Source organism: Phyllostomus hastatus, unplaced genomic scaffold, assembly GCF_019186645.2.
Source record: "Phyllostomus hastatus isolate PE091 unplaced genomic scaffold, TTU_PhHast_1.1 phas_scaffold_78, whole genome shotgun sequence".
Lineage (NCBI taxonomy): Eukaryota > Metazoa > Chordata > Mammalia > Chiroptera > Phyllostomidae > Phyllostomus > Phyllostomus hastatus.
This window is the reverse complement of record NW_025334041.1, coordinates 9,619,577-9,642,517: the sequence shown is the minus strand read 5'-3', so window position 1 is coordinate 9,642,517 and position 22,941 is coordinate 9,619,577. Positions and strand designations below refer to the sequence as shown.

The following is a 22,941-nucleotide window of genomic DNA, read 5'->3' as shown; positions in this document are numbered from 1 at the left end:
CTTGTGACCTTCGATTTCAGAAGCGATTTCTTAGGAAGATACCTAAAGCACAGCTGGCCAAGAAAAGGTAGAGACACTGGACTTCATCAAAATTAAACACTTCTGTGCTTCAAAGGCCATTATCGGGAAAGTGAAAAACCAGAAGCAGCGGGTGGGTGTCTCTTCCCTTTTGCGGCCACTGCAGAAGGGCCAGCGGTCAAAATGAAGTTCAGGCCCCGTGTGCCTTCTGACCGCGGTGGGGACTGTAGCAGGTGGCATGTCTTCTCCTTCCAGAGAGCTGAGACAGAAGCGCAGCGTGTGACCCGTGCCCGTCCGAAAGGATGACGAAGTTCGGGCTGTGGGAGGACTTGACAAAAGGTAGCAAATTGGCAGAGTAGTCCAGGTGTTGTTGTTTTTTTTTTTAAGATTTTATTTATTTATTTTTAGAGAGGGAAGGGAGGGAGAAAGAGAGAGAGACATCAATGTGCAGTTGCTGGGGGTCATGGCCTGCAACCCAGGCATGTGCCCTGACTGGGAATCGAACCTGCGGCACTTTGGTTCGCAGCCCGCGCTCAATCCACTGAGCTACGCCAGCCAGGACTGTAGTCCAGGTTTCTAGGAAGAAATGTGCCATCACTCTGAACGAGTGCAGTGGGAGAGAGCTAATGGGACCACCCACCCCTGCTCACCTGGGCATTTGCCCCCGTGAGGTGGTCACCACCAGGCAGAAGCTGGGCAATGACCGCACAAAGACCCTCGAACGTGAAGCCAAATCTCGCCAAGAAGGAAAGATGACGGGCAAATACAAGGAAGAAACATGTGAGCCTACGCAGGAATAAAGTAACCTTATATACAACTGCTATTAAAAAATTAAAATAAAAAAAAAAACGAAAGTGGAAAACCCCACGGAGAGAAAATATTTGCAAATCGTATGTCTAACAAATGTCTGGTACCCAGAATATATAAAGAACTCTAACAACTCCGCAATAAAAAGGCAAATAACCTGATTTAAAGATGGGCCAAGGATGTGGAGAGATTTCTCCAAAGAAGATACCCACACGGCCGACAGCAGCGTGAAAAGACGCCCCCCACTGTTAGCCGTCAGGGAGCTGCGAGTCAAAACCGCAGTGAGGTCCCGCTTCCCACCACCTGGGACGGCAGGATTCGAACCGACAGACGACGACGGGTGATGGGGAGAACTGGGAGAAGCGGGAACCCTCGTGCTCGACTGGTGGGCATGCCAGGTAGAGCCGTGCTTCGGGACACAGTTTGGCAATTCCTCAGAAGTTAGCTGAGCGGGATTCTGTGACCCGGCAATTCTACCCCTAAGTGCGCGCATGCACCCAAGGAAACGAAAACAGATGCTCACGCACGAGCATGTCCACGAGCGTTCACGGCAGCGTCGTCCGGAACGGTCCCAAAGTAGGAACCACCCAAACGTCCACCAACGTGTGAACGGACATACGAACTGTGGGAAACCCACACAGTGCAGTAGCATGCGTCCATAAAAAGTGGTCAAGTGTCATTGATACAAGTTATAATGTAGATGAACCTTCAAAATGTATACTAATGACAGAGCACAGAGACAAAAAGCCACACACTGTTTGATTCCACGTCTGTGAAATGCCCCAAATAGGCAAATCCATGGACCCTGGAAGTAGATTAGTGGGTGTCTGGGGCTGGGGGAGGAACAGGACAGGGAAGGACAGTTTAACACACGCAAGTTTTGGGGGTCGGGGAGGTGGGTAGATAAGACTATTCTAGAATTAGAGAGTAGTGATGGTTTGCACAGCCTTGGGAATATACTAAAGACTAAGTGAACTGTACACTTTAAAAGGGTGAATCGTATAGCATGTGCATCTTAAATCAATATTTGTTTTAAAAGCAGCACAGACAGAGATTCTAAGGTTCTCTGAATTACCATAAATGTTTCAACGTCTGGTTGACTTTCAACATCTCTGCCATGCTCTCGGCCACGTCATCGTCGAGTTCATTTTTGGTGAGCCTAGAAAGGAAAGGAAGTGTTACTCGGAGAGGCCTACCTGGCTCACGTCCTAAATGAGTTCGCAGGTGTGGGATCCCGGCCCGGGTGCCTCCCGCTTACACAGCTCGTCAGTGGCTGAGAACCCGGCAGACGGCCAGGCCCCAAGCCCAGCCACGGAGCCTCATGGACGACCAATGGTGGTTCATTTCTAGGGCAAAGTCGACTCCTAAACTCTTACTTCACAGGTGCCCACACTCCCTCTCTGTCCTTGCCGAGCCCTGAGATCTCTAAGAGGACCAGAGCCCCCTGAAAATGAGAGGCCCATGCCTGCTTCTCAGGTGGCTGCCAGCCCCCTCACTCTCTTGAGCACCACCAACAGCAGGTTACCCAAGTCAGATGGATAAAGACCCAGAAAAGCCTGCTGATGGCACATGAACGTGTGTCCAGCGCCCTGCCCTGAGACCAGCTGTGAAGGGCCCCGTGCCAGACACGGAAAGGTCAGGAGGTCTCCCAGTTGTTCTTAAGACTGGAAGTGCTCTGGACAAAGCACCGCGGGCTGGAAGCGCCAGAGGCAAATAGGATTGGACCCCGTTGTGCCAGCGGATGAAAGAATAAATAAAGAAGAAGAATGGGATAGAAACATTAAAATCGTTCCTTGAAGGACAATTTGGTAGTGTCTACCCAAATTTTAAACGTGTAACACTTGGAGCCAACGATTAGACTTCTAGAAATTGGGGTGTGCAAAGAGGTACCCAAGGACCTCTACACACGGTATCGACTGCAGCACTACCAGTCGTAAGGGAAATGTGAACGAATTTAAATATCAATAGAGGCAACTGGCAAAATAAATCGTGAACGTCCACTCAACGGAACGTTGGGCAGGCCTTCGAGAATGAGGTCGTGCAGAGGAGGGGGCGGAGGGCACAGTGTCTGAGGTGCTCTGGAGCCCGACACGCCGGGTGTGTGTCGCCTGCGAGCAAAGGCGGCCTCGGGTGGGCGGTCTCCCTTCTCTAGGCCTGAGTTTTCTCACCGGTGAATGCGGACAGCGATAGCACAGTCCCGACAGGGTGACCGTGAGAGTGAGCTAACACATACACGGGCTGAGAATGACGCCCGGTGTCGCCGGTGCTCGGGAAGCGTCGGGTTGGGCATCACTCTCCTTGTGGAAGAGTGGTTCTCGATCTCCAGGGGACACTCGCCAACGTCTGGAGACATTTTTGATGGTCACAACTGGGGGGACGACTGGTCTGTAATGGGTGGGGGCCAGGGATTCTGCTAAGCACCCCTCCAGCCACAGGACAGCGCCTCCCAACAAAGAATGTCCACTGATCAGAATGTCAACAGTGTTGAAATTGAGGAACCCTGACATAAAAGATGCAAAATGTGGGTGACATATGGTCAAGATGTTTTTAAAGCCACTTGGGAAATGCTATTCTATTCTGCCAGAAAGTGGAGATATATATATGTATAGATACATATATATATAGATACATATATATATATATATTTGAATAGACATGCATTCAAATACTAGAAAGGCTACAACACACACTCAAAGACTAGAAGAAAACAGGGTATATTTGGAAAACACAAGGGAGGAGGTACTTTCACTTCCTACTTTTCAGACTTCTGTGTCTTACTTTTTACAAAAAAACCAAACCAGCAGCATATGTTACTTTCCCAAATTTTTAAAGTATGTTTGGAAAGGAAGAGAATGACAACCGCACTTCCCGGCCAGCAGGCCGGGTACCAGAGTCGCCTCGTGACGCCGTTTTCACGGCGTAGCCGATGTCTCACGAGCCCTGAGCCTCAAGAGGCAGACACGTCAACTCGGAGTAGAATTTCCTCTCCCCCTGAGCCACGGATGACACAGGCGAGTAAGTAAGACACAAATAAGTAAATAAAATGAAATAATCACCACCAAAAGAGAAAGGAACAACAACAAAGAAAGGACACGGTGAGAGGCAACATGCACTAGCGCCCCTGGAGGGCAGAGAGGGCGTGAGGACTGCGGGCGTCCTGTGACAGGTGACAGGTGACAGGTGAGCCGGAGCACCAAGGCCAGACCCCGACGTGGCTGCGTGAGGAAGGAGGAGGCTGCAGGGGCAGGAAGGCAGTTCAAGAGGAAGACGGGAGAGGACTTTGGGCCCAGTGTGTGGCTGCTATCGTCTGCGTGGCGCAGCTGGGGGCTCTGAGGCTGCCCCCGGCAGGCACCGAGGCCAACCCTGCGGGTTTCCTGAGGCCCAGCTTGCCGACGAAGGCTAAGGCCTCGAACTCACGCCCCTGAGCCCACTTCCCCTCCTCTGCCTGCTTGTGCTTCTGAGAAGGACTATTTTCTGCTCCAGTGGGAGATTATCGATCTAACTTTGAGGAAAGGTCTAGAGACTTTTCAATGGAGAGGCGGCTTTTTCACTAAGATTCTTGGCTGGTGCATGCAGTCTTTGGAATAAACCCCGAGATCCAACCTTTCAAAATACCTCTGGTAATTACCAGAATATTCTCAGAGACGCGTTCTGCTGCAGGGCCTGGGCGAGGCTCTTCCCTCCTTCTGTGGAAATGCCATTGAATGCCAGACTAGGACAGAAAACACAGGGACGGGTCATTATGTCAGGCTTTGGCTGCAGCAACCGAAACGGCCAGGAGGCTCCGTCTGGAGGAGCTGCCCCACCCAGAGGGCCCGAGGCAGGAGTCCTCAGCCTCGCCCGCAGCCCCGGGCCCTGTTGCTGCAGAGTGCCTGCTCTGAGTGTGAGGTCAGAGGGGAGCCGCTGGACACGGGTGGGACCTGGTCACGGAGCAGACCCTGGGCTGATGAGGCCTGGCCAGCTCTGCTTCAGGGGGCTGGCATTCTCCAGGGGCCTGTGTCTGAGCGCTGGGTGGGCTTCCTCTGTCCTCATCAGGAAGGAACCCTGCCGTTGCCCCACCATCTCGGGTTCTCTGTCAGTGGCGGGCAGGACATGGGCAACGGGGGACACCGAGGCTCTGAGGTTTGGCCAGAGGCCCGACGGGGGGCCAGGGGGCGTGTGCCTGTGCACAGAGACGAAGGGCCCCCTCCGTCCCAGCGCCGTCCTGAGAATGGGGAAGGCGCCCTTTCAGTTTTGTCTGGACTCCGGAATTCCTCCTCACCCCCACGGGTGTGGGGGGAGGCTGAGGGGCCGGCCACGTCCTCGGTCCTCACTGGGGGGGGGGTGTTGGTGTGCCTGTGTCAAACCACCGAGCCGAGCACCTAAGCACGTGCTTGACTGTCTGCCTCCTCTACGTCAACAAAAACATCTTAGAGAGAAGAAAATCGCACACACGCACCTCTCTCCCTAGGAAGGCCAAGCACCCTCTTCCCCCCGGCTCCTCCCCCGGCACACTGGGAGGCACACGAGGGACCAGGCTGGCCCCAGGGACAGCGGGCGTCAGAGGGCAGCGGGTACCTCAGGTTGGTCAGGCTGGGGTGGTTCCTCAGGGCCTCGGCGAAGGCCTTTGCTCCTTCATCACCAATTTGATTGCCCCACATCCTGAGGGCAGAGGCAAGACGGAGAAGGTGAGTGCACGTTACCCCACATTTCCTGCTGGCGCCCACGGCTGGGCTGCACACTCAGCGGGCGGGGGTGTCCGCTCCGTCCGGGGAGCCGTGGCCCGGGGACCAATGCCCACGCCAGCCCCTGAGTGAGTGAGTGAGCCGCCCCGGGGGTCTCAGGTTCAGAGGGAAGCGGCAGGAGAAAGGGCGGTGGAAGCCTTGCAAACGGCAGCCCGTCAGCAAGTTGCACAACTGGAGACCAAGTCTCACCCCTGAGAGCCGAAGCCCAGGGCGGTCCCAGAAGTGCCACCCGCACAGTGTGCAGCCTTGAAGGAAGGCCAGTGGGGGTGCTGGCCTCCCAGCACCCATGTGACTCTGGGCAGGGGTCCGAGAGGGTCATGAAGGCACAGCCAGCCCTCCGCGAGGCCAGGCCCAGGACGCACATTCGGGAGCCTTTGCAGCGATGACCCTTCGATGCAAGAGGGCATCGCCGCACTGTGCTGTGTGGGTTGTGGTGGTGTGGGTATGGGAGCCACGGTGACAGAGCTGTGCCCTCTCCCCTGGAGCGGGTCACCCGAGGGAACCTGGCCGAGGCAACGGTCTGCCCGAACGGGGTCTGCGAGGTCAGGGGCTGGGCTCCGGGGCAGGACCTCACATCCGGCCTCTGGTCTACTGTGTGCACACACTTGGGGGACTTATGTCATTTCTTAGGTCTCATCCCCTCGTCTATAAAAGGGAGATAATAAGAGCATGTCCTCGCAGAACTGTTGTGAGGTTGAGTTGATACGTGCAAAGCACTCAGAACAGCGCCTGGCCTACCATGAGGGCCAGTTTTTCCCAGCAGGCCAAGGGGCACTGTCTGCGTAAAGCAAAGCGAGTCTGCCTGCCTGGCCCACCCACAGCAGACCCACGGCTGCTGCGGTGCAGCGTTCTCCCACAGCAAGGCACCTCCTTCCTCCTCTCCTCCCTTCCTCCTTCCCTTCCTTCCTCCTTCCCTTCCTTCCTCCCAAGATAGCTGGCTAAAACCCCAGGCTAAGAGTTTCCAGTGTTCCGCTTAAAAAGTGTGCGCGCTATCCAATGGAATGGTATCACATTTTTAATTAAGTGAAGGTGGTAGAATAAAATTCTGTAAGTGTATTTTTTCTCAATATAGAAAAAAATATATTTAAAAAAAATGAGCTAGTATAGAGAGCCCTGACTGGGGTGGCTTAGTGGGTTGGGTGTCTTCCTGCAAAGCAACAAAGTGAGAGGTCACCAGTTCGATTCCCGGTCAGGGCACATGCCTGTGTTGCAGGCCAGGTCCCCTACTGGGGCCATGAGAGAGGCATGTGATTGATGTTTCCCTCCCTTCCCCTCTCTAAAAACAAATAAAATCTTTAAAATATGGCATAGCGAGAGCAAGAAAGCTTAACTGACCTCAGATGTTGATAATAATTATTTCTGAGAAACTGATTTTTATTATACTTTTCATACTTTCCGTCATTTACAAATAAGATTATCTGTATTTCTCTTATAATCAAATAAGACATTACGACAATACAAAAAGGTTTAAAAAGCCTGCAAACCAAAACCACAGTGAGATACCACCTCACGTGCATTAGGATGATTACTATTAAAAAATAAAAACAGAAAATACAAGTGTTGGCGAGGATGTGGAGAAACTGGAACTCTCGTGCACTGTGGGTGGGCATGTGAGATGATGCAGCCACTGCAGAAAACAGTATGGTGTTTTGTCAAAAAAAAATAAATAAAAAATAGAATTAGCATCTGATCCAGCAGTTCTACTTCTGGGTATAGAGCCAAAAAAATGAAAAACAAAACGAAAGCGTGGAAAGCAGAGTCTGCAAGAGACACGCACACACCCACGCTCATGGTGGCACCGCTCACAACAGCTAACAGGTGGACGTGACCCACGTGCCTGTCCACAGGTGGGCGGGTGAACACACTGTGCCCCGCACCTGCCTGCAGTGGGCCGTCAGTCAGCCCTGGAGAGGAAGGGAATCTCCACCCACGCTACAACATGGGTGAATCTTGAGGACCTCATGCCAAGTGAAATAAGCCAGTCTCAGGAAGACAAATCCTCTAGGACTCCACTTCCAGGGGGGACAAACAGGAGTCAAAAAAAAAAAACCAGGACAGGAAGTAGAACGGTGCTTGCCAGGGGCTGGGGGAGGGGAGGGGGGAAGTGGCTCTTTCATGAACAGAGAGTTTCTCACTGTGCAAGATGAAGACAGTTCTGCAGATGGGTAGTTGTGATGGTCATACACCCATAGGATTGGGCTTAGTGTCCCTGAACCGTACGCTTATGAATGATTAAGATGGTAACTTCTATGTTATGTGTATTCAACTACAACAAAAAAATTAAACTAAAAAAACCCTCCAGGGAATATACAATATTCTTAGTAAGGAACATCTGTCTGTGGAAACTCACCACTCCGGACTAGAAGAGCTTCCTCCACTTGCTGGAGGTGATAATGTGGATTTTTTCATGAATCAAATAAAAGTCCATGCAGTAAACGTTGCTGTCCATCTGGGGACTCCCCACAGCGTCTCCCGTGCAGAGACGTGTGGGGCCCACTGGGGCCTCCCCGAGGAAAGCTCTCCGGGCCCCTCCCACACAGCTTGCCCAGCGGCTCGGTTGGTGCATTTACGCACAAGAAGCCCAGCAGGTGCTCACGGACGCAGAACAGGTGGGGTTCCGCATGCACACGGCATGTGTCTCTACTCACCCAACTTCAAAGATGGACTTGCTGTTCTTCACAGCCAGGGCGAGACGCTTTCCTCCCTCACTCGTTATTTTGTTTTTCCCCATTCTGCAGAGAGAGTTGTGCCCGCGTGAGCCTCCAGCTGCGAGGAGGCTCAGCCACCCTGGTCCCCAGCACGGAGCCCCTCTGGTGCCTCTTGGGAGGCGTGGCCTTTCTCCTGGGAGCCACAGCAGCTGTGCTCCGCACCCCCCCCCAGGGAAGGACCCGAGGCCTGGAGGACAGCCAGTCGGGACTCCCCTCCAGGAGACAGGCAGAAACTCAGTGACACGAGCTTTCCTGGGGAGAGGGGGGGTTCTTTAAATGACCTCTGGAGCATCACTCATTCCCATCAGCAGACGGAGGGGTGGGTGTGTTCCCACTTCACTGCAAATGGCTGAGGTCTGTGTTCCCACCACCAGGGGCTCCTGCAAGCCTGGTGCTCTGCCACCCTTGGTAAAGTAAGCTCTTCCTTGCAACTAGATGGGTGCTGCAGTCTGAAAGTCTGTGTCCTCCCCAACATCCGTATTCCAAAACCCTAACCCCCAACCCTAACCCTCAGGGTGATGGATTTGGAGGCGGGGCCTTGGGGAGGTGACTAGGTCGTGAAGGTGGGGCCCACAGCAATGGGGTTAGCAGTTTATAAAAAGGCCCCAGAGAGCTCCCTGCCCCCTTTCCACCAGGTGAGGACACGGTGAGGCCCCATCTATGAACCAGGAATCGGGCCCTCACCAGACACCTAACCTGTCAATGCTTTGATCTTAGACTCCCCAGCCTCCAGAATCAAAAGAAATAAATTTTTGGTGTTTGTAAGCCACCTAGCTTGCGATATCTTTTTTTTTTGAAGATTTTTTAAATTTATTTTTAGAGAGGGAAGGGAGGGAGAAAGAAAGAGAAACATCAATGTGCGGCTGCTGGGGGCCGTGGCCTGCAACCCAGGCATGTGCCCTGACTGGGAATCGAACCTGTGACACTTTGGTTCGCAGCCCGCGCTCAATCTACTGAGCTATGCCAGGGCTGCCATATCTTATTATAGAAGCCTGAAGGGACTAGGACAAGGGGGAACTTCCTTGGGGGAAAAAAGACCTCCAAAAGGGTGGTAGCTGCGACCTTCCCTCCCCCACTCCAATGGTAAGTGGTCCCTCCCAAATTGAGCCCCACCCACAAGTCAGAGATCCTGCAGGTGGCCAGCTCACCTGCACACACAGGTCTCCTATTCTCACCAATAAGGCTCCTGGGCACGCCGAAGAAGGCTTTAGGTGAGAGCTCTTCGTGGTGACATTTTTGTTTGTTTGTTTGTTTGTTTGAATAAGGAAGGGTGACCAGGAGACGCTGCTAAGGAGCCCACCACACCCGCCCCACTTACTTCAGGTGCGTGAGGCCTTTGCACTCGTCCAGGATGCTGGCGACGTATCTGGCTCCAATGTCCGTGATCTGGTTGTTGTACAAGCTTCAAGAGAAAGCACAGTCGTAACCCTCGATGACTCCCAGTGTCGTCTTAATGACCCCATTTTTTAAAAAATCTGAGCATGTGCGTCTGATTTCCAAAGTCTGGGTTGAAGGAGGAAAGAAAGGGCACCCGGAGACCAGAGTTTGGGGTCCTGGGGTCTCACAGGCTGGGATCTCACAAAGCGCTCTGCCACCTTCCAGCTTTGTGACCTGGGGCAAGGTACTGAATGTCTCTGTGCCGCTGTTTCTCCCTCTGTAATACCGGGGTAGGAGTGACAGTTCCCTGACAGGCCTGTCCTGAGGACCACGTGACATCATTCTAAGCCCCTGCCTGTAAGCACCCAACAAATGGCAGGCAATGGGCATTTTTAGATTAAGATACCAACCAGCATCTTGTGGGGGGAGAAGCTCCTGAGTATTGGGATCTCCTTGGTGTCTGCCTTGTAGTCATGTTACCACTTGATACCAACTCAGCAACGCGCACACAGAAGGTGAGCGTGGGACTGGACAGGACTCCAGGGCCCCACGCTCACACAGAACTCCCGAGCCAAAGGGCGGCCTGGCACCCTGTCCTCACTCCTCAGCTCAGGGAACTGAGGCCCAAGACACTGGCTGATGGGCGCCCGCTTACGGAGTCGACAGTGACGTGGGGCTGGCTATCCCAACACACCGGAATCCCGGGCTCTGAAAACCCAAAGTTTTTCATAAGCACTGTGGCAATGGATAGGGAGCTCTTTGTGGCCTGCAACTGGCATGACTATTCATACACTTGGCTGCAGAAATATTCAAGGATTTAAAACGGGGTATTGGCCCCAGAGCCCCACTGGTCATGCCCCAAGGCTCCTGCTGAGGGATCATGGACCCATCGCAATGAAGCCCTAACACACAGTTTTCTAATGTTTATAAAACATCCCCCAAGACAGCCTCTCACTGCACCCCCCCAGCCGCCACTCATAGAGCCACTCACTTGTATTATCAGGATCCCAATGACACAAGTGAGGAGGCAGAGGCCCGGCGTGATTTCCTGACTTGCTCTGGGCACGGGCTGCTGGCTGAACCGGCAGAGGCGCCCGGGACTCCTGGCTCCCAGCCCAGTGCACCTCCTGGCGCCCTTGGCCATCAGCCCCAGCCATCTGGTCGCTCACGTGAAGGGCAATCTCCTGCTGCTCTGTGTTATTACTACGTACCTGGGCTGGTGTTCTTGAGAAATACGTACCCTAAATACGTCAGGATTTTGTACTTGGTCAGCTCTTCATACAGCACCTTGACCCCAGCGTCGGTGATCTGGTTTACGCTGAGCCTGAGACAAAACAGCGGAGGAAGTTACATAGGACGGCCGCTGCACACCAAGAGGGGACATTCATTCCATGAGGACCTGGAGGCCTGTGAAGGTTCCGGACTTTTCCAGCCATAAATGCCACCCGAGGGAATGGCCGTAGCAGCCAGCCAGACAGCCCCGAACTTAAAGCCCGGTCAGCACGGGGCCGACACGCCCGCCCAGAACCAGCCCGGCGGCGAGGCCACGGCACAGCCCTGACCCCACACAAGGACTCTGGGGGACACCTGAAGGGCACGTGAGGACAGCCACCTCGGACATCCTGCATTTGTGGGTGGCCTCCATGCCACTCAAGTCCTTTGTGTGAAGATGCTAATTTGTAAACAAGTGGCTGTGACCACTCCAGTAAAACTTCATCTACAAACAAACCCAAGCCTCGGGCCAGATTGCACGCACGGCTTTTACTCAGTAAAAGGCTGAACAGGTAAAAGCTTGATTTTTAGACCTCATCCAAATGTCAGGGTCAGACACTCTGGGCCCCGCCCCCAGTGGTCCCCACCTTGGCACTGGGCACAGTGTCTACGCACAAGGCACTGCTGTCCCAATGTGGCAGGAGCTGCCAGTCACTCCCAATACCTATGCTTTCCTAGACACGGAGTTCCCCATTTTTTTATCTAGGCTCATGTGATCAAGCTCTGCCCCATGAAATTTGAGCAGAAGAATCATTAGCAATAACTGAGAAGTCTTCTTAAAACCATGGGGTGTGTCCTTTGCCCTTCCTTCTTCCAGGTGGCTAGAATGTTGATTGAACGGCTGGAGCTTGAGCAGCCATCCTGGGCCAAGAGGTGGAAGCCAGGAAGCGAGGGCGGCAGGATAGCAAGGCAGAAGAGAGCCTGGGCTCCTGAGGGTCACAGGAGCACGTGCAGCCCGGGACTGCCCTCCTCTAGACTTTTGCCTGAGAGACACGTAAGCTTGTACATTATCTAAATCACTGATACTTCGAGTTTTCTCTCTCAGCTGAAACTAATCCTAACGGATATCTTCACAGAGCTCAAAATGTTTCCTTGGGGTGGCCCATTCCCTCTTGCTTTCTCCTCTACTGGTGTGGAGAAAAACCTGGGGCAGTGGCCTGGGGCAGGACCCCCACACTGGTGTGGAGATTCCGTCTAACGAGATGAGCACAGGGAGGCACTGAGTCTCAGGCTGCCTGAGGCTGCGGATGGAGAGATGCTGGCTGAACACAGAGGAGACACCCCAGGCCTCTCTCAATTCCTGGGCCCGGGCGGCCTTGGGCTCCCCATACCCCACTGTTCCCACACAATTTACACTCTGGCACCGATGGAACAGTTACCCAAAAACGATTCCAAATCCCCTCTGCTCCCTAGAGATGCATGAGCCGACTAATGGAGAACTAACTCCCGTGGAGAGATTTCCAGGTGTATATGGGCAATGCTAATAGGAGAAAGCAGGCCGGCCTCTCGTTTCCCTAAAGCAGCCAACAGGAAGCTCATCAAGAGGCAGTGCTTTTCACTGAGATCCCTGGCAGCTCACGGACGCTGCTTTGGTCACGGGAAGCAACAAATGCCAACTCACACGGAGTCGGCCTTTTCTGCAGCCAGGGGCTACCTCTGAGCCTCGCGTACATCGCAAAATGTAAGTTCTTCTTGGTTCTGGCTCCACCGTGGCCCAGCTGGGTGACCTTGAGCAATGTATCACCTTCTCTCTGCCTCCGTTTCCTCATTGGCCCAAATAAAGGCTGTAAGGTAGTATCTACCTTACAGAACTTCTTAAATTAAGCATATTTATTTTATTAACTTTTTTAACTTTTATTGAATTTATTGGGGTGCGTTAAGAGGATTAAATCAGGAAGTATTTGTAACGACTTCACCCTTTCTCAGTAAATGCTGATTGTCGTCACTGCCATTGACCCTGAACAGCATGGCTGCGAGCTGTTTGAGCCACTGATACGTGATGTTTTCAATAAATACCTTGAAAACTTTCTTGGAGATTTGCAAAAATTTGAGAAAACAGATAAGCCGTAGAGCCTAAAAACACTGAAAAAATTAAGAGAAAGTCAGCTATGTCACGAACGCATAAAATACCATGTATTTTTCTCTTCCTTATGATTTTCTTAATGACATTTTCCTTTCTCTAGCTTATTTTATTGTAAGAATACAGTATATGATCCATGGAACATACCACATAGGTACAGGAGTGGGCAAAAGTAGGTTTGCAGTGGTTCATATGGAAAATAATACAGTAATTAATAAATGATAATATGATGATACACACTGTTTCACGTACTCACAACTGTAAACCTACTTTTGCCTGCACCTTATATAATTGGTCAGCTGTTTATGTTCTCGGTAAGGTTTTCAGGCAACAGCCGGCTACTCGTCGTTAAGTGCTGGGAAGGTCAAAAGTTCTCTGTGGCTTTTGACTGCAAGGGTTCCGCACTCCTAACCCCTGCCTTGTTCAAGGCTCAGCTGCACCCTAACGGCTGGGATACGAGCATTTCCTTTCTCCAGACGAGGACACTGAGGCTCAGAGAGGCGAAGCCCTCGTTCAAGGACACTCAGCTGGGGCAGCAGCAGGTCCACCTGACTTTGCAGCTTTGCTCCTTGCTTCCTGCCGCCCTGAGACAGAGACGGTGTGCATGTTCCAGGACCAGCGGTGGTGATTCCCAGGGAAACCTAGGGGGTCCCCCAGCCTGGCCCGCCTCAGCCTGCCAGGGCTCCCTGCGCCCGGCAGCCTCACCTGATGACGGTGAGGCAGCTGAAGCAGGGCTGCAGCTCCCGCACGCCGTAGTCGTTGAGGTTGTTGTTGTCCAGGTCGAGGGCCAGCCGCTTGCGGAAGTGGTGCAGGACGAAGGAGAGGGCGCTGCAGTCGGCCGAGCAGGCGTTGCAGTAGGTCAGCTTGAGGTAGTTGGCGCAGATGCCCCTGGCCGCCAGCTGCCCCACCTTCTCGCTCTGTGTCTCATAGATGCAGCGCAGCATCCAGATGAAGGTGGGCATGGCCTGCACCTGGTGGAAGCCCTCAGTCTGAACACGGGGCAGGTTCTTCAGGTAGGACCGCAGGCTGGAAAACAGGTGTGCCCACAGGGCCTTGCGCTTTTTCCTAAGGGCCGCAGCTGGCACCAGGTGTTGCAGGAGTTTCTTTTTGGCTTTGGACAACAGCCCGCATAGGAAGAGGTTGGTGAACTGAAAGTGATCCTTGTTCTTGAAGGGGTCTTCCCCCATCAGGCCACCGTCCCCCAGGCACTGGAAAGGGAAGGAGAGGGGGGAACAGGACACAGCTGCTGCCTTCCCGGGAGGCACCCACTCCTGGAAGAACCTGAGCAGGTCCTGAGTGCCCACCTTGTCGTCCACCACGAGGAAGAAGGCGGTAAAGAAGGCCTGCAGGGTGGTGTGGAAAAACTCATAGGACTGCTGGTCCCCGCCGAGGCCCAGCTCAGGCATGGCCCGCAAGAAGCCCAGCTGCAGGTCAGCCTCCTGCAGCTCAGAGGCCTGTACCTCCTCCTGGCTGAAGACAAAGAGGTTCTTCTCCATGCCCCAGTGGGCCACCTGCCCCAGCGAGTGCAGGGTGCCCAGCCTGGTGCGGAAGGTCTCCATCTGGCTGCGCGTGTTCCGCTGCACCAGGCTGGAGGGCTGCGTCCGGTTCAGGTGGACCTCGGTGATCAGCAGGAAGACATCGGTCAGGGTCACGGAGCAGTCGGGCAGCTGCAGGGAGCTGTCGAAGGTGCCGTGGAAGTGCTGGAAGCAGCGGAAGATGATCCAGCAGAAGAGGGGCACGGCGCACAGGCTGCAGAGGTTGGGGTTGGCCTCCAGCTGGTCCAGCAGGCGGGCCTGCGTGGCCCGGTCGGGGAACATCCTCCTGGTGTAGTCCCGCAGGTGGCTGGGGGAGAAGCCCCGCAGAAGCACCTTCTTCCGCAGGAGCTGCCGTGGGATCTCGATGCCCGTGCGGGCCGTGAGCACCTTGGCGGCCCCCTTGAGCAGCATCCCGCTGAGCAGGTTGGCCAGCAGGACCAGGGGGTGGGCAGGCTCCCAGGGCGATGAGGTGTCGGGCACGTGGCTCAGGTCAAAGTCCGAGTGGAGCTCGTCCAGGCCGTCGAAGGTGAAGAGAGCGGTGTGGGGGAAGCGCAGCAGGAAAGCGAACACCTCCTCGGGGTCCTGCTCCGGGTAGCAGTAATGCTTGAAGAGCAGGTCCTGCAGGCTCAGCGTGTCGCTGTCCTTGAAGCAGCTGAACATGCGGCAGCGGAAGTGGAAGAAGAACTTGAGCCCCTCGTCCAGCTGGCTGGCGGCCCAGAGGCTCTGTAGCCGCTGCAGCAGCATGGACTTGCCCACGCCGGCATCGCCGAAGACGAAGATGGTCTCCCCCTGCTCGTTGAGGACGCCCGTGGAGGGGTCCAGGAGGCAGGCCAGGCTGCCCAGGCTGCCCAGGCTCTCATTGCTGAGGTTGACGAGCTCCATGATGGTGTCTGTGTACGTCTCCTCCAGCAGCACCTCCTCCTTCTGTGAGTAGCACAGGATGAACTTGGAGTCTCGGCCCAGTTGGTGTCGCAGCTTCTGGGTGTACCTGCTCACTGGCGGGAGAGCGAGGCGGGTGGGGCACAGGCATCCCGGGAGATGAGGGGCCCCAGGAGAGATGGAGGCAGAGAGAGAGCAAGAGAGAGAGAGAAGCAGAGACCAAAGAGCATCAACTGGGGAAGTCTCAGGAGGAGAAACAAGCACCCAGACAAACCCAAGGCCTGGACCCTGAGGCCAAGGGTGAGAGTGACTCCAAGGCAGGCCCTGAGGACCCTCCCAGAGCCAGAGCTGCGAGATCTGCCGGTCCTCGGGCCTTGGCGCCTCCACCTGACCTCGGACTGGGCCAGCCAGAGGGTGACGGACTCCAGACACTGGAATAGTGTCTGAGACAGGCTCCACCCTGCCCTGCGCAAGTTGTTATTGAACTCCAGCTAGAAACTGAAGCTCTCTCTCACTCCAAGGCCAGGCCCACTGGCCCTGTGGCCCCACACCCTCCCCAGAGCCCTGCTCAACCAGCTGGAGCCGGTCCCCTCTGAAAGTCTTTGGGGCCGAGCTGCCCTGACCTTTCTATAATGAATGTGTTACCCCACTCTGGAAACAACTCATGGTCTCACAAAACCGAATGCCAGCATTTTTTGGTGATAAAATACAACACGGGATGTTAAACTGGATGGCCAAGGAGCCGTGCCTCATCTAAATCACCACAAGTGAGCACATCGAGATGAAACCAGCCCCCTTAGACTGCGAAGGGCATGCCCACCCTGCTCCCAAGCTGAGACAGGGCGTCACCGAGGCTGGGCACGTGCCCCAGGGCGAGCCCTGGGCCTGCCTGCGGGGGAGCAGACGCAGTGGGGCACTCACATGGGCTCCGCTCCACGCCCTCCGCAAACCAGGGCCGTGGACGGGGCTCACGCCAGAAGGAAGGTGGCCTCGCCCCAGACAAAAAGGTATTCCACACCTTCCTTTAAAATGGGCTTTGGGCTCTTATTATCATCTAATTAACAAACTTCAGGCATACACGCACGTTTCCGGCTTATCTATAAGCCTTCCCACCCATCCAACTGGATTGTCGACTTAAAATTTGCTAAGTGAATTGTAGTTCCTGCACTTTTACTAAGACATAATTTACATATCATAAAATTCACCCGTTTTACAATTGCTTTTGTGTACTAGTCGCTGATGTTTAGTAACGCGACAAAGTCTCGAAGACGTCACTACACTCCAGTTCTAGAGCATCTCCGGCGGAAGCCCATTGGCAGCCAGGGTCGGCGTCCACCCCTGGTCTGAGGCAGCTGAGCCCCTCTGCTTCCTGCCTCTAGAAATCTGCCTTTGCTGGACATTTCGTGTAAATGGAATCACATTATACGTAGCCTTTCACAGCTGGCTTCTTGTAGAGTGCATCATACTTCAAAAGTTATCCAAGTCGCTGGCTAACGGAACTCGTGGGAGTCCTTTGAGAGAACTGTTCATTGTGGGAATATTTCCCGTCTTCCTTCAAGGCCAGCAGTGAGGTGGGGCGCTAGCGGCGGCAGGCAGCCAGGGAATTTGGTCCTGACCCTGCTGGTTGGCCTGGTTTCCCCTAAACACACGCCTTCTGGGCCACTGTCCTTTGTTTTTGTTGTCAAGGTCACACTGGATTCTTTAAAAACTGGCGTGTAGGACTTTGGTGCTGGTATGTTGCCAGCAACAGTCTCAAAGTAGAGAGGGTGTGAGCATAGGAAGAAGACCCCCACCCCCTCCACCCCGGCCCCTGACGAGATGCTGCCTGTGTGTGACAATTTATTGGCAGCTCTCTGAGGGCGGGAACCGTATCTGGGTCCCACTGGACCCTGGTGTCCTGCAAGGTACCTCGGCCCATTAATGCCTGTTGAATTCCTCAGTTAACTGATGGGACGCCGTGGCACTTTGGAAATAGGGACTGGCAGTCAAAGGTGAGAGAAGAATACTTTGTCTAGAATCAAATCTGGAAAGAGTTTTAAAGGGGGGAAATTGCAGCCTTGAATTGGTGCAACCATGAGGATGTCTACCCACGTCAGAATGGGAAGTAGGAGGTCAGAACAGAGGTCATTCCCACACTCCCACGGGCCCCTCTTTAAGCAGAACAGCTGCCCGTGGTCACCTCAGTGACAGTCCCCTGGGCTACCCTCGGATGACAGGGACCAGCTCTCCTTTTCTAAAAGGAACCCAGCACCCGGGCCCGTCCGTGGTGGGCCAGCTTGCATGACCTCCTGAGCCCACCCGCTACAGCATTCCCAAACCCAGGGCCCTGTCTGCCTGGTGTCCGCTGTCCCCCCGGTCTGACTTGTACCTGGGTCGGTGTTGACCACCGTTTTGCTCTGAATGAGCCTGGAAGGGGAGAAGCCGATCTCCGCCAGCCACGGCCTGAGGTCCACGTAAGCATCGGCGAGCCGCTGGAGCACGTGCAGGAGGAACTCGGACACCTCCTCGCCCTTGCTCTGCACCAGGTCCAGAATTTTGCGGACCTGGTAACGGAACAAGCATGAGGGCGTGAGCCTGGTGCTTAGGCGTGTCCTCACCCAGAAGAGGCCCCCACAGCAGGGCCCCGAGCTCTCACTGTGGCCTGGACGGCCCTCCAGCCAAAGTGAGATGCTCTGCGTGGAAGGCCTAGAATCTGTGGAATGGGCCACATTAGCTAGAAATATTGTGTTTTGCCATGGATAATGCATACTTTTTGCCCAAATTCTTGAGGGACAAATGAGAATGCACATTAAACATAGGTATAATACTCCTGTGTATGACTCCCGCAGAAACCGAGGGTGCACATCACACATGGCAAAATGCAGGAACCACACAGCTCTGAGACCGGGAGGCCTCCACGAGCCTGAAAGTAAGGTCAAACTCACAACCAGGCCATGCCCACCCCTGGAATTTTCCATGCTGCCTTTTCTCTCTGCAACTAACACTATTGCTCTCCAGGGCTGAGGGCTGAGGGGAGAGACCACCCCAGGGGCAAATGAGGTGGGCACTGGGTCACTCGGCAAAGGGACAGCAGACCCCCAGGTAAGGTAGACCTTTAAAAACGCTTTTTGCATTCTTTAAAGCACAGGGGAAAATAAGCGCCAGAGTGAGCTACTGTACTTTACCGACACCCTTCCGCTCTCTTCCAAGCCCAGCAGGCCTGTCCCTGCTCTAAGCAGGAAGGAGAATTGGGTCTTGCCCATTTTATTTTTCCAATGACACAGAGCTAGAGTGACAGCCAGGGCTGCTGAGACTTCCCACGGTGGAGCAGGGAGAACTCTCTATGGTGGACCTGGCTTCGGATGCCGTCGTCCGAGCCAGAGGGCCACACCGGTCTTGCCATCAGTGAGCAGCGGCCCAGCCTTTAAAGTAAAGGCCCCGAGTGGATGTCACTGCTCCTGGTTCACACTCATTTTCTTTGTCCCTCCTGCTAATTTAAAGTGACTTGAAGAATGGGTTGCTGGGGAACCGATGTTCCCAGCCAGGAGAGATGTACGAATCTGCTGTTCACACGAGCACAGAGGTACAACACGCCTTGGTGCACTGAGCCCACAACTCCAGCCTCTCTGTTCTAGAAATGGCCGCAGTGGGACCTTCTGCCCAGTGGGCTGCACTCCCAAAGCCCTTCACTCAGGTCCCCTGGGAGAAGCCCCGCCTCTGGCTACCAAGCCCCACCTCCAGCCAGGCCAACCCCTCCCACCGCACCTTGTCGGGCTGCGTGGGGCAGGCGCCCACGATCTCCACATCTTCGGTCGAGAAGTAATCATTCTTCAGCAGGTTGTCCAGCAGACACTGAGTGTTGCGGATGTGCGTGACCAGGAGTTCGCGGTTGCTTTTCAACAACTTAATGTAGGAGTGGGGACACTCTGAGGGGATTATTTCCATCTCACCGTGGCCCCGCTTCTCCATGGTTAAAGGAGCAAGTGGTTGCTTGTCCCGAATTCATCTTGGGCTGAACGTGTCTTCCTGGTAGAGGACAATCGGGAGCCAGGGCCCCTGCCTCTCAGCGCGGCCCCTGTAAGAAAGCAAAGGCCTTGGGAAAGGTCCCTCCCGCTCCCTTTGGTCCTGGAATATGTCTGTCTATTCAGAGCAAGCGAGAGTCACGCTGAAGACAGTGATCTGGCGTGTTAAAAGAAAAAATCCTCATTTAATTGCTTCTGCTTGCGGGTTCCTTTCTCCTCTGCTAAGGCCGGTGAACAGAGGTAGACAGACTTTTGGGGAGATGACAAGATTGATTTCTTACTATCCCACTAAGAAAAGTACTTACATATTATATACCGATTCAGCCTTTTTTATCGTAGTCAATTCTACGACCCCTTTTAAGATCCATAGCTTTAGAAAATTGGTTTCTAGAAGGAATACCAGTTGAGAATGTGAAATTTAAATGAGCAGTTAACAATACCTTTTTAAGTTCCTGGCATCGTTCTTTGAAGTAAGTCCAAATACATTAAAACAACCTTCTCTCCTTCAGTCTTCAGTGCCCCATGTCTTTCTGGCGTCTGCAGAATCAAAGAAAAGATTATAATGAATGGTGCGCGAATGAATGAAATTGGCCTTGGGAGAAACAGGAGGGGTAGCAGGGCTGGCATAGCAGACAGCTACAGCTGCCCGGAGAGACCTACTTCAAGGCAGTCTTAGTGCCCGAGGGGCGATGAGGCTGCTAAAAGACCTGAGGGTAAGAACAGAAGACTTCTGGTTGACATTCATGATTCTTTTTTCAGTCATCGCGCATTTGTGCAGCTTACAGGACCTACAGTGAATAAAGCCCTCTGGGGGCTTACAGACAGACAGACTGTGACTGGCAGAACCCTACCGGACCACCAAATGCAAAGCAAACGAAATGACAGAGGGTAATGATAATGGAGGAAAGAAAGCAAAGGCTTCTGAATGAGGGGAACTTGGCACCCCGGAACAGAGAGAGGTCATTGTCCGCCGAAAGTCTCGGGAAGGCAGGTGACAGGCTTAGAGGGGCACTGCGGCCGACCTGTTGTCAGGATGCACGCAGTGTGGTCACCGGGACACCTGGGAGAAAGGATTCACTTGTAAGGGAGCCCCACCTCAGGAGCGCGACCAGGACGCACAGGCAGGGGGCAGCTTCCATTCCCGCTTCTGCCCCAGACAACACACACACGCGTGTCCTCCCTCCCACTGTCTGGAGAGGGAGTCACCCCAGCCTGCTCCTTTCCTCCCCTCCCACTGTCCCGGGGGGGGGAGGGGGACCTGAGAGGAAATGCGCATTCTTTGCAACTGAGATGCTAAAATAAAAAAAATTCAGAAAGATGTTCCCCATCTCCATAGATGTTCCTTTCTCTGCTTAAATAACTTTGCCCAAGTGCACAAGCAATACCTGCTCACTGTGGAAAATGAGGGAGATGAGTACAAAGTCTAGAGATAAGAAAAGTCAGCTCTCGCCCACTACGAAGACGTTGGAGCAGATTCCCTCCCTGCTCTCCCCTGCGGGCAGCGGAGCCCACACCGATGTTTCAGGTGTTCTGTGTCACCCTGGAGTTGGCCTTGAGCAGCTCGGGGAGTTGCGGGGACGAAACCCCGTGTTGTCAGAAGTCCTCGCATAACTGTTGACCCCCCAAAACTTAACTACTAGTAGCCCGCTGTGGGCTGGGAGTCTTTCCAATAACAGAGTCGATGGACACATACTTTGTGTATGTATTATATACTCTACTCTTACAAAGTACATTCGAAAAAGGAAAATCATGAGGCCCCGACTGGGGTGGCTCAGTGACTTGGGCGTCGTCTGTCGACTGAAAGGTCGCCGGTTTGATCCCTGATCAGGGCGCGCACAGGCCCGGGTTGCGGACCGGCTTCCCACCTGGGGGCGTGCGAGAGGCAGCCGATTATTGTTTTCCTCGTACATCGGTATTTCTCTTCTCTTTCTCCCTCCCTTCCCCAACCTCAAAAAATGAACAAATAAAGTCCTTTTAAAAAAGAAAATCATAAGGAAGAGAAAATACATTTACAGTGTTTATTGAAAAAAAATCTGCGCGTAAGTGGACCAGCAAAGTTAAACCCGTGTTGTTCAAGGTCAAGGGCACATGCGTTTCTGCACCTTTACCATTATTTCATGTTTCTCTTTTCAGCTGCATGGGCTGCTTTCTGGCATATGCTTTGCTCACCTGGTTTTTACTTTATACAGAATACTAAGCCCCGCCCACCACTCTTCACTCTACGAAAGCCCTGAGCCTGAGAAATTCCATGTGCCCAGCAGAGGAGCAGAGATGACGCAGAGCGCCAGCACCTTGCTGGGCCAGGCCCCGGCCTGGGGTGCCGGAAAGGTGCCGGGATGCCGCGGTCTTATGCATCCTTCTCCTGTGATCCAGCATCCAGCCTCGTGTCGCCTGGGGATCCCAGCAGGGCGCGGAGTGATCAGAGCGAACACTGGGTAAGCGCTTTACTCGAGGCCCCTCACGGGTTGAATCTGCCCCCTCGCTGTGAGAGGCAGGGTAACCCAGGGTTAGGTAGTCTCTGGGGCCAGCTGGGCTCACTAGCAAGGTAGTCGTTCCCGGTGCCTCAGTTTCCTCAAAATGAGAGTCCCCACTGGCCAGTGTTACGGTAAGGACTAAATTAACATTCACCAAGTGCCCACAGAGAATACTTGTTAATTATCACCTAGTTTCATCTTTAATCATTGGATCCTTAGGACTGAATGGTAGGAGGCAGAGGTCCCTGGGACTGCGCATTTACAGAGCAGGAAACGGAGGCGCATTGAGGTTAAGTGGCTCCCTGCCCTCCGAGGGTTTACACTCAGGCAGGGCAGAGAGTGTGGTGAGCACGGGGCAGGAGACACGAGCGGAGAGGGCCAGGGCATCCACATGCCCTGAAGACTTCCTTGGGCCCCCAGAGCCCTCTGTAGGGCAAGGGAGAAGCAGGTAGGGCCCCTGGACACGAGGGACTTCGAATCTGAGACATCCAAAGAGTCCCCACAACCCACTGACACCTGAGTGGTGCACCAAGGCTGCCTCCTGCTGAGGGGCAGGGTCTCCACGGTCACCCAGGCATGCCAACCCTGGTCCCTCCCGTGTGTCCGTATACCAGCCCTGTGGACAGAGACACTGCGGCGTGCCCCGTTCCCCGAAGGACACTAGCAAACACGTGCAGTCAGCAGCAGCTCCATTCTGTGCCAAACCGCCCAGGGGAGCCGGAGTGTAGAGGTCACCCTGCCAGCAGTGTGACTGTCCCCTCCCGGGAGGTGCAGACAGAGTTTGGCCTCTATCCCAACTGTTGGGGGCAAGGCATGTGGAGACCCCAAGGAAACCATTTCCCGTCACCCACGCTGGCCTCGCGATGTCACTCTTTTTCTCAGATGCCCAGTCGTGGGGAATCACCAGTCACTCTGTTATAACATATTTGCATATTTCACAATAACTGATACAGCTTTCTGCAGACTGGTGTTGCAATCCCAGCAGATAAGATTCCTAACAGATGAGTCCTGCCCCTTAAAACATTCTTTCACGACACAGTGACACAGTAGATGCTGACTTGGAGTC

The 22,941-nt window shown here is 54.0% G+C and overlaps 1 protein-coding gene across 3 annotated transcripts in view; it reads right to left on the bottom strand.

The window, feature by feature from the left end:
- NOD1 (nucleotide binding oligomerization domain containing 1) overlaps nt 1–22,941 on the bottom strand; it is a 37,981-nt gene that overhangs the window by 4,841 nt on the left and 10,199 nt on the right. For all 3 annotated transcript variants that reach the window (XM_045828572.1, XM_045828571.1, XM_045828573.1), the window contains exons 2-11: nt 19,842–19,938; nt 19,145–19,454; nt 17,769–17,943; nt 13,692–15,516; nt 10,875–10,958; nt 9,576–9,659; nt 8,198–8,281; nt 5,383–5,466; nt 4,454–4,537; nt 1,901–1,984 (exon numbers count right to left, since the gene is read on the bottom strand). In XM_045828572.1, the coding sequence (XP_045684528.1) occupies nt 1,901–1,984; nt 4,454–4,537; nt 5,383–5,466; nt 8,198–8,281; nt 9,576–9,659; nt 10,875–10,958; nt 13,692–15,516; nt 17,769–17,943; nt 19,145–19,348 (2,708 nt within the window). In that variant the 5' untranslated portion in view covers nt 19,349–19,454; nt 19,842–19,938. The remainder of the gene's footprint in view (nt 1–1,900; nt 1,985–4,453; nt 4,538–5,382; nt 5,467–8,197; nt 8,282–9,575; nt 9,660–10,874; nt 10,959–13,691; nt 15,517–17,768; nt 17,944–19,144; nt 19,455–19,841; nt 19,939–22,941) is intronic.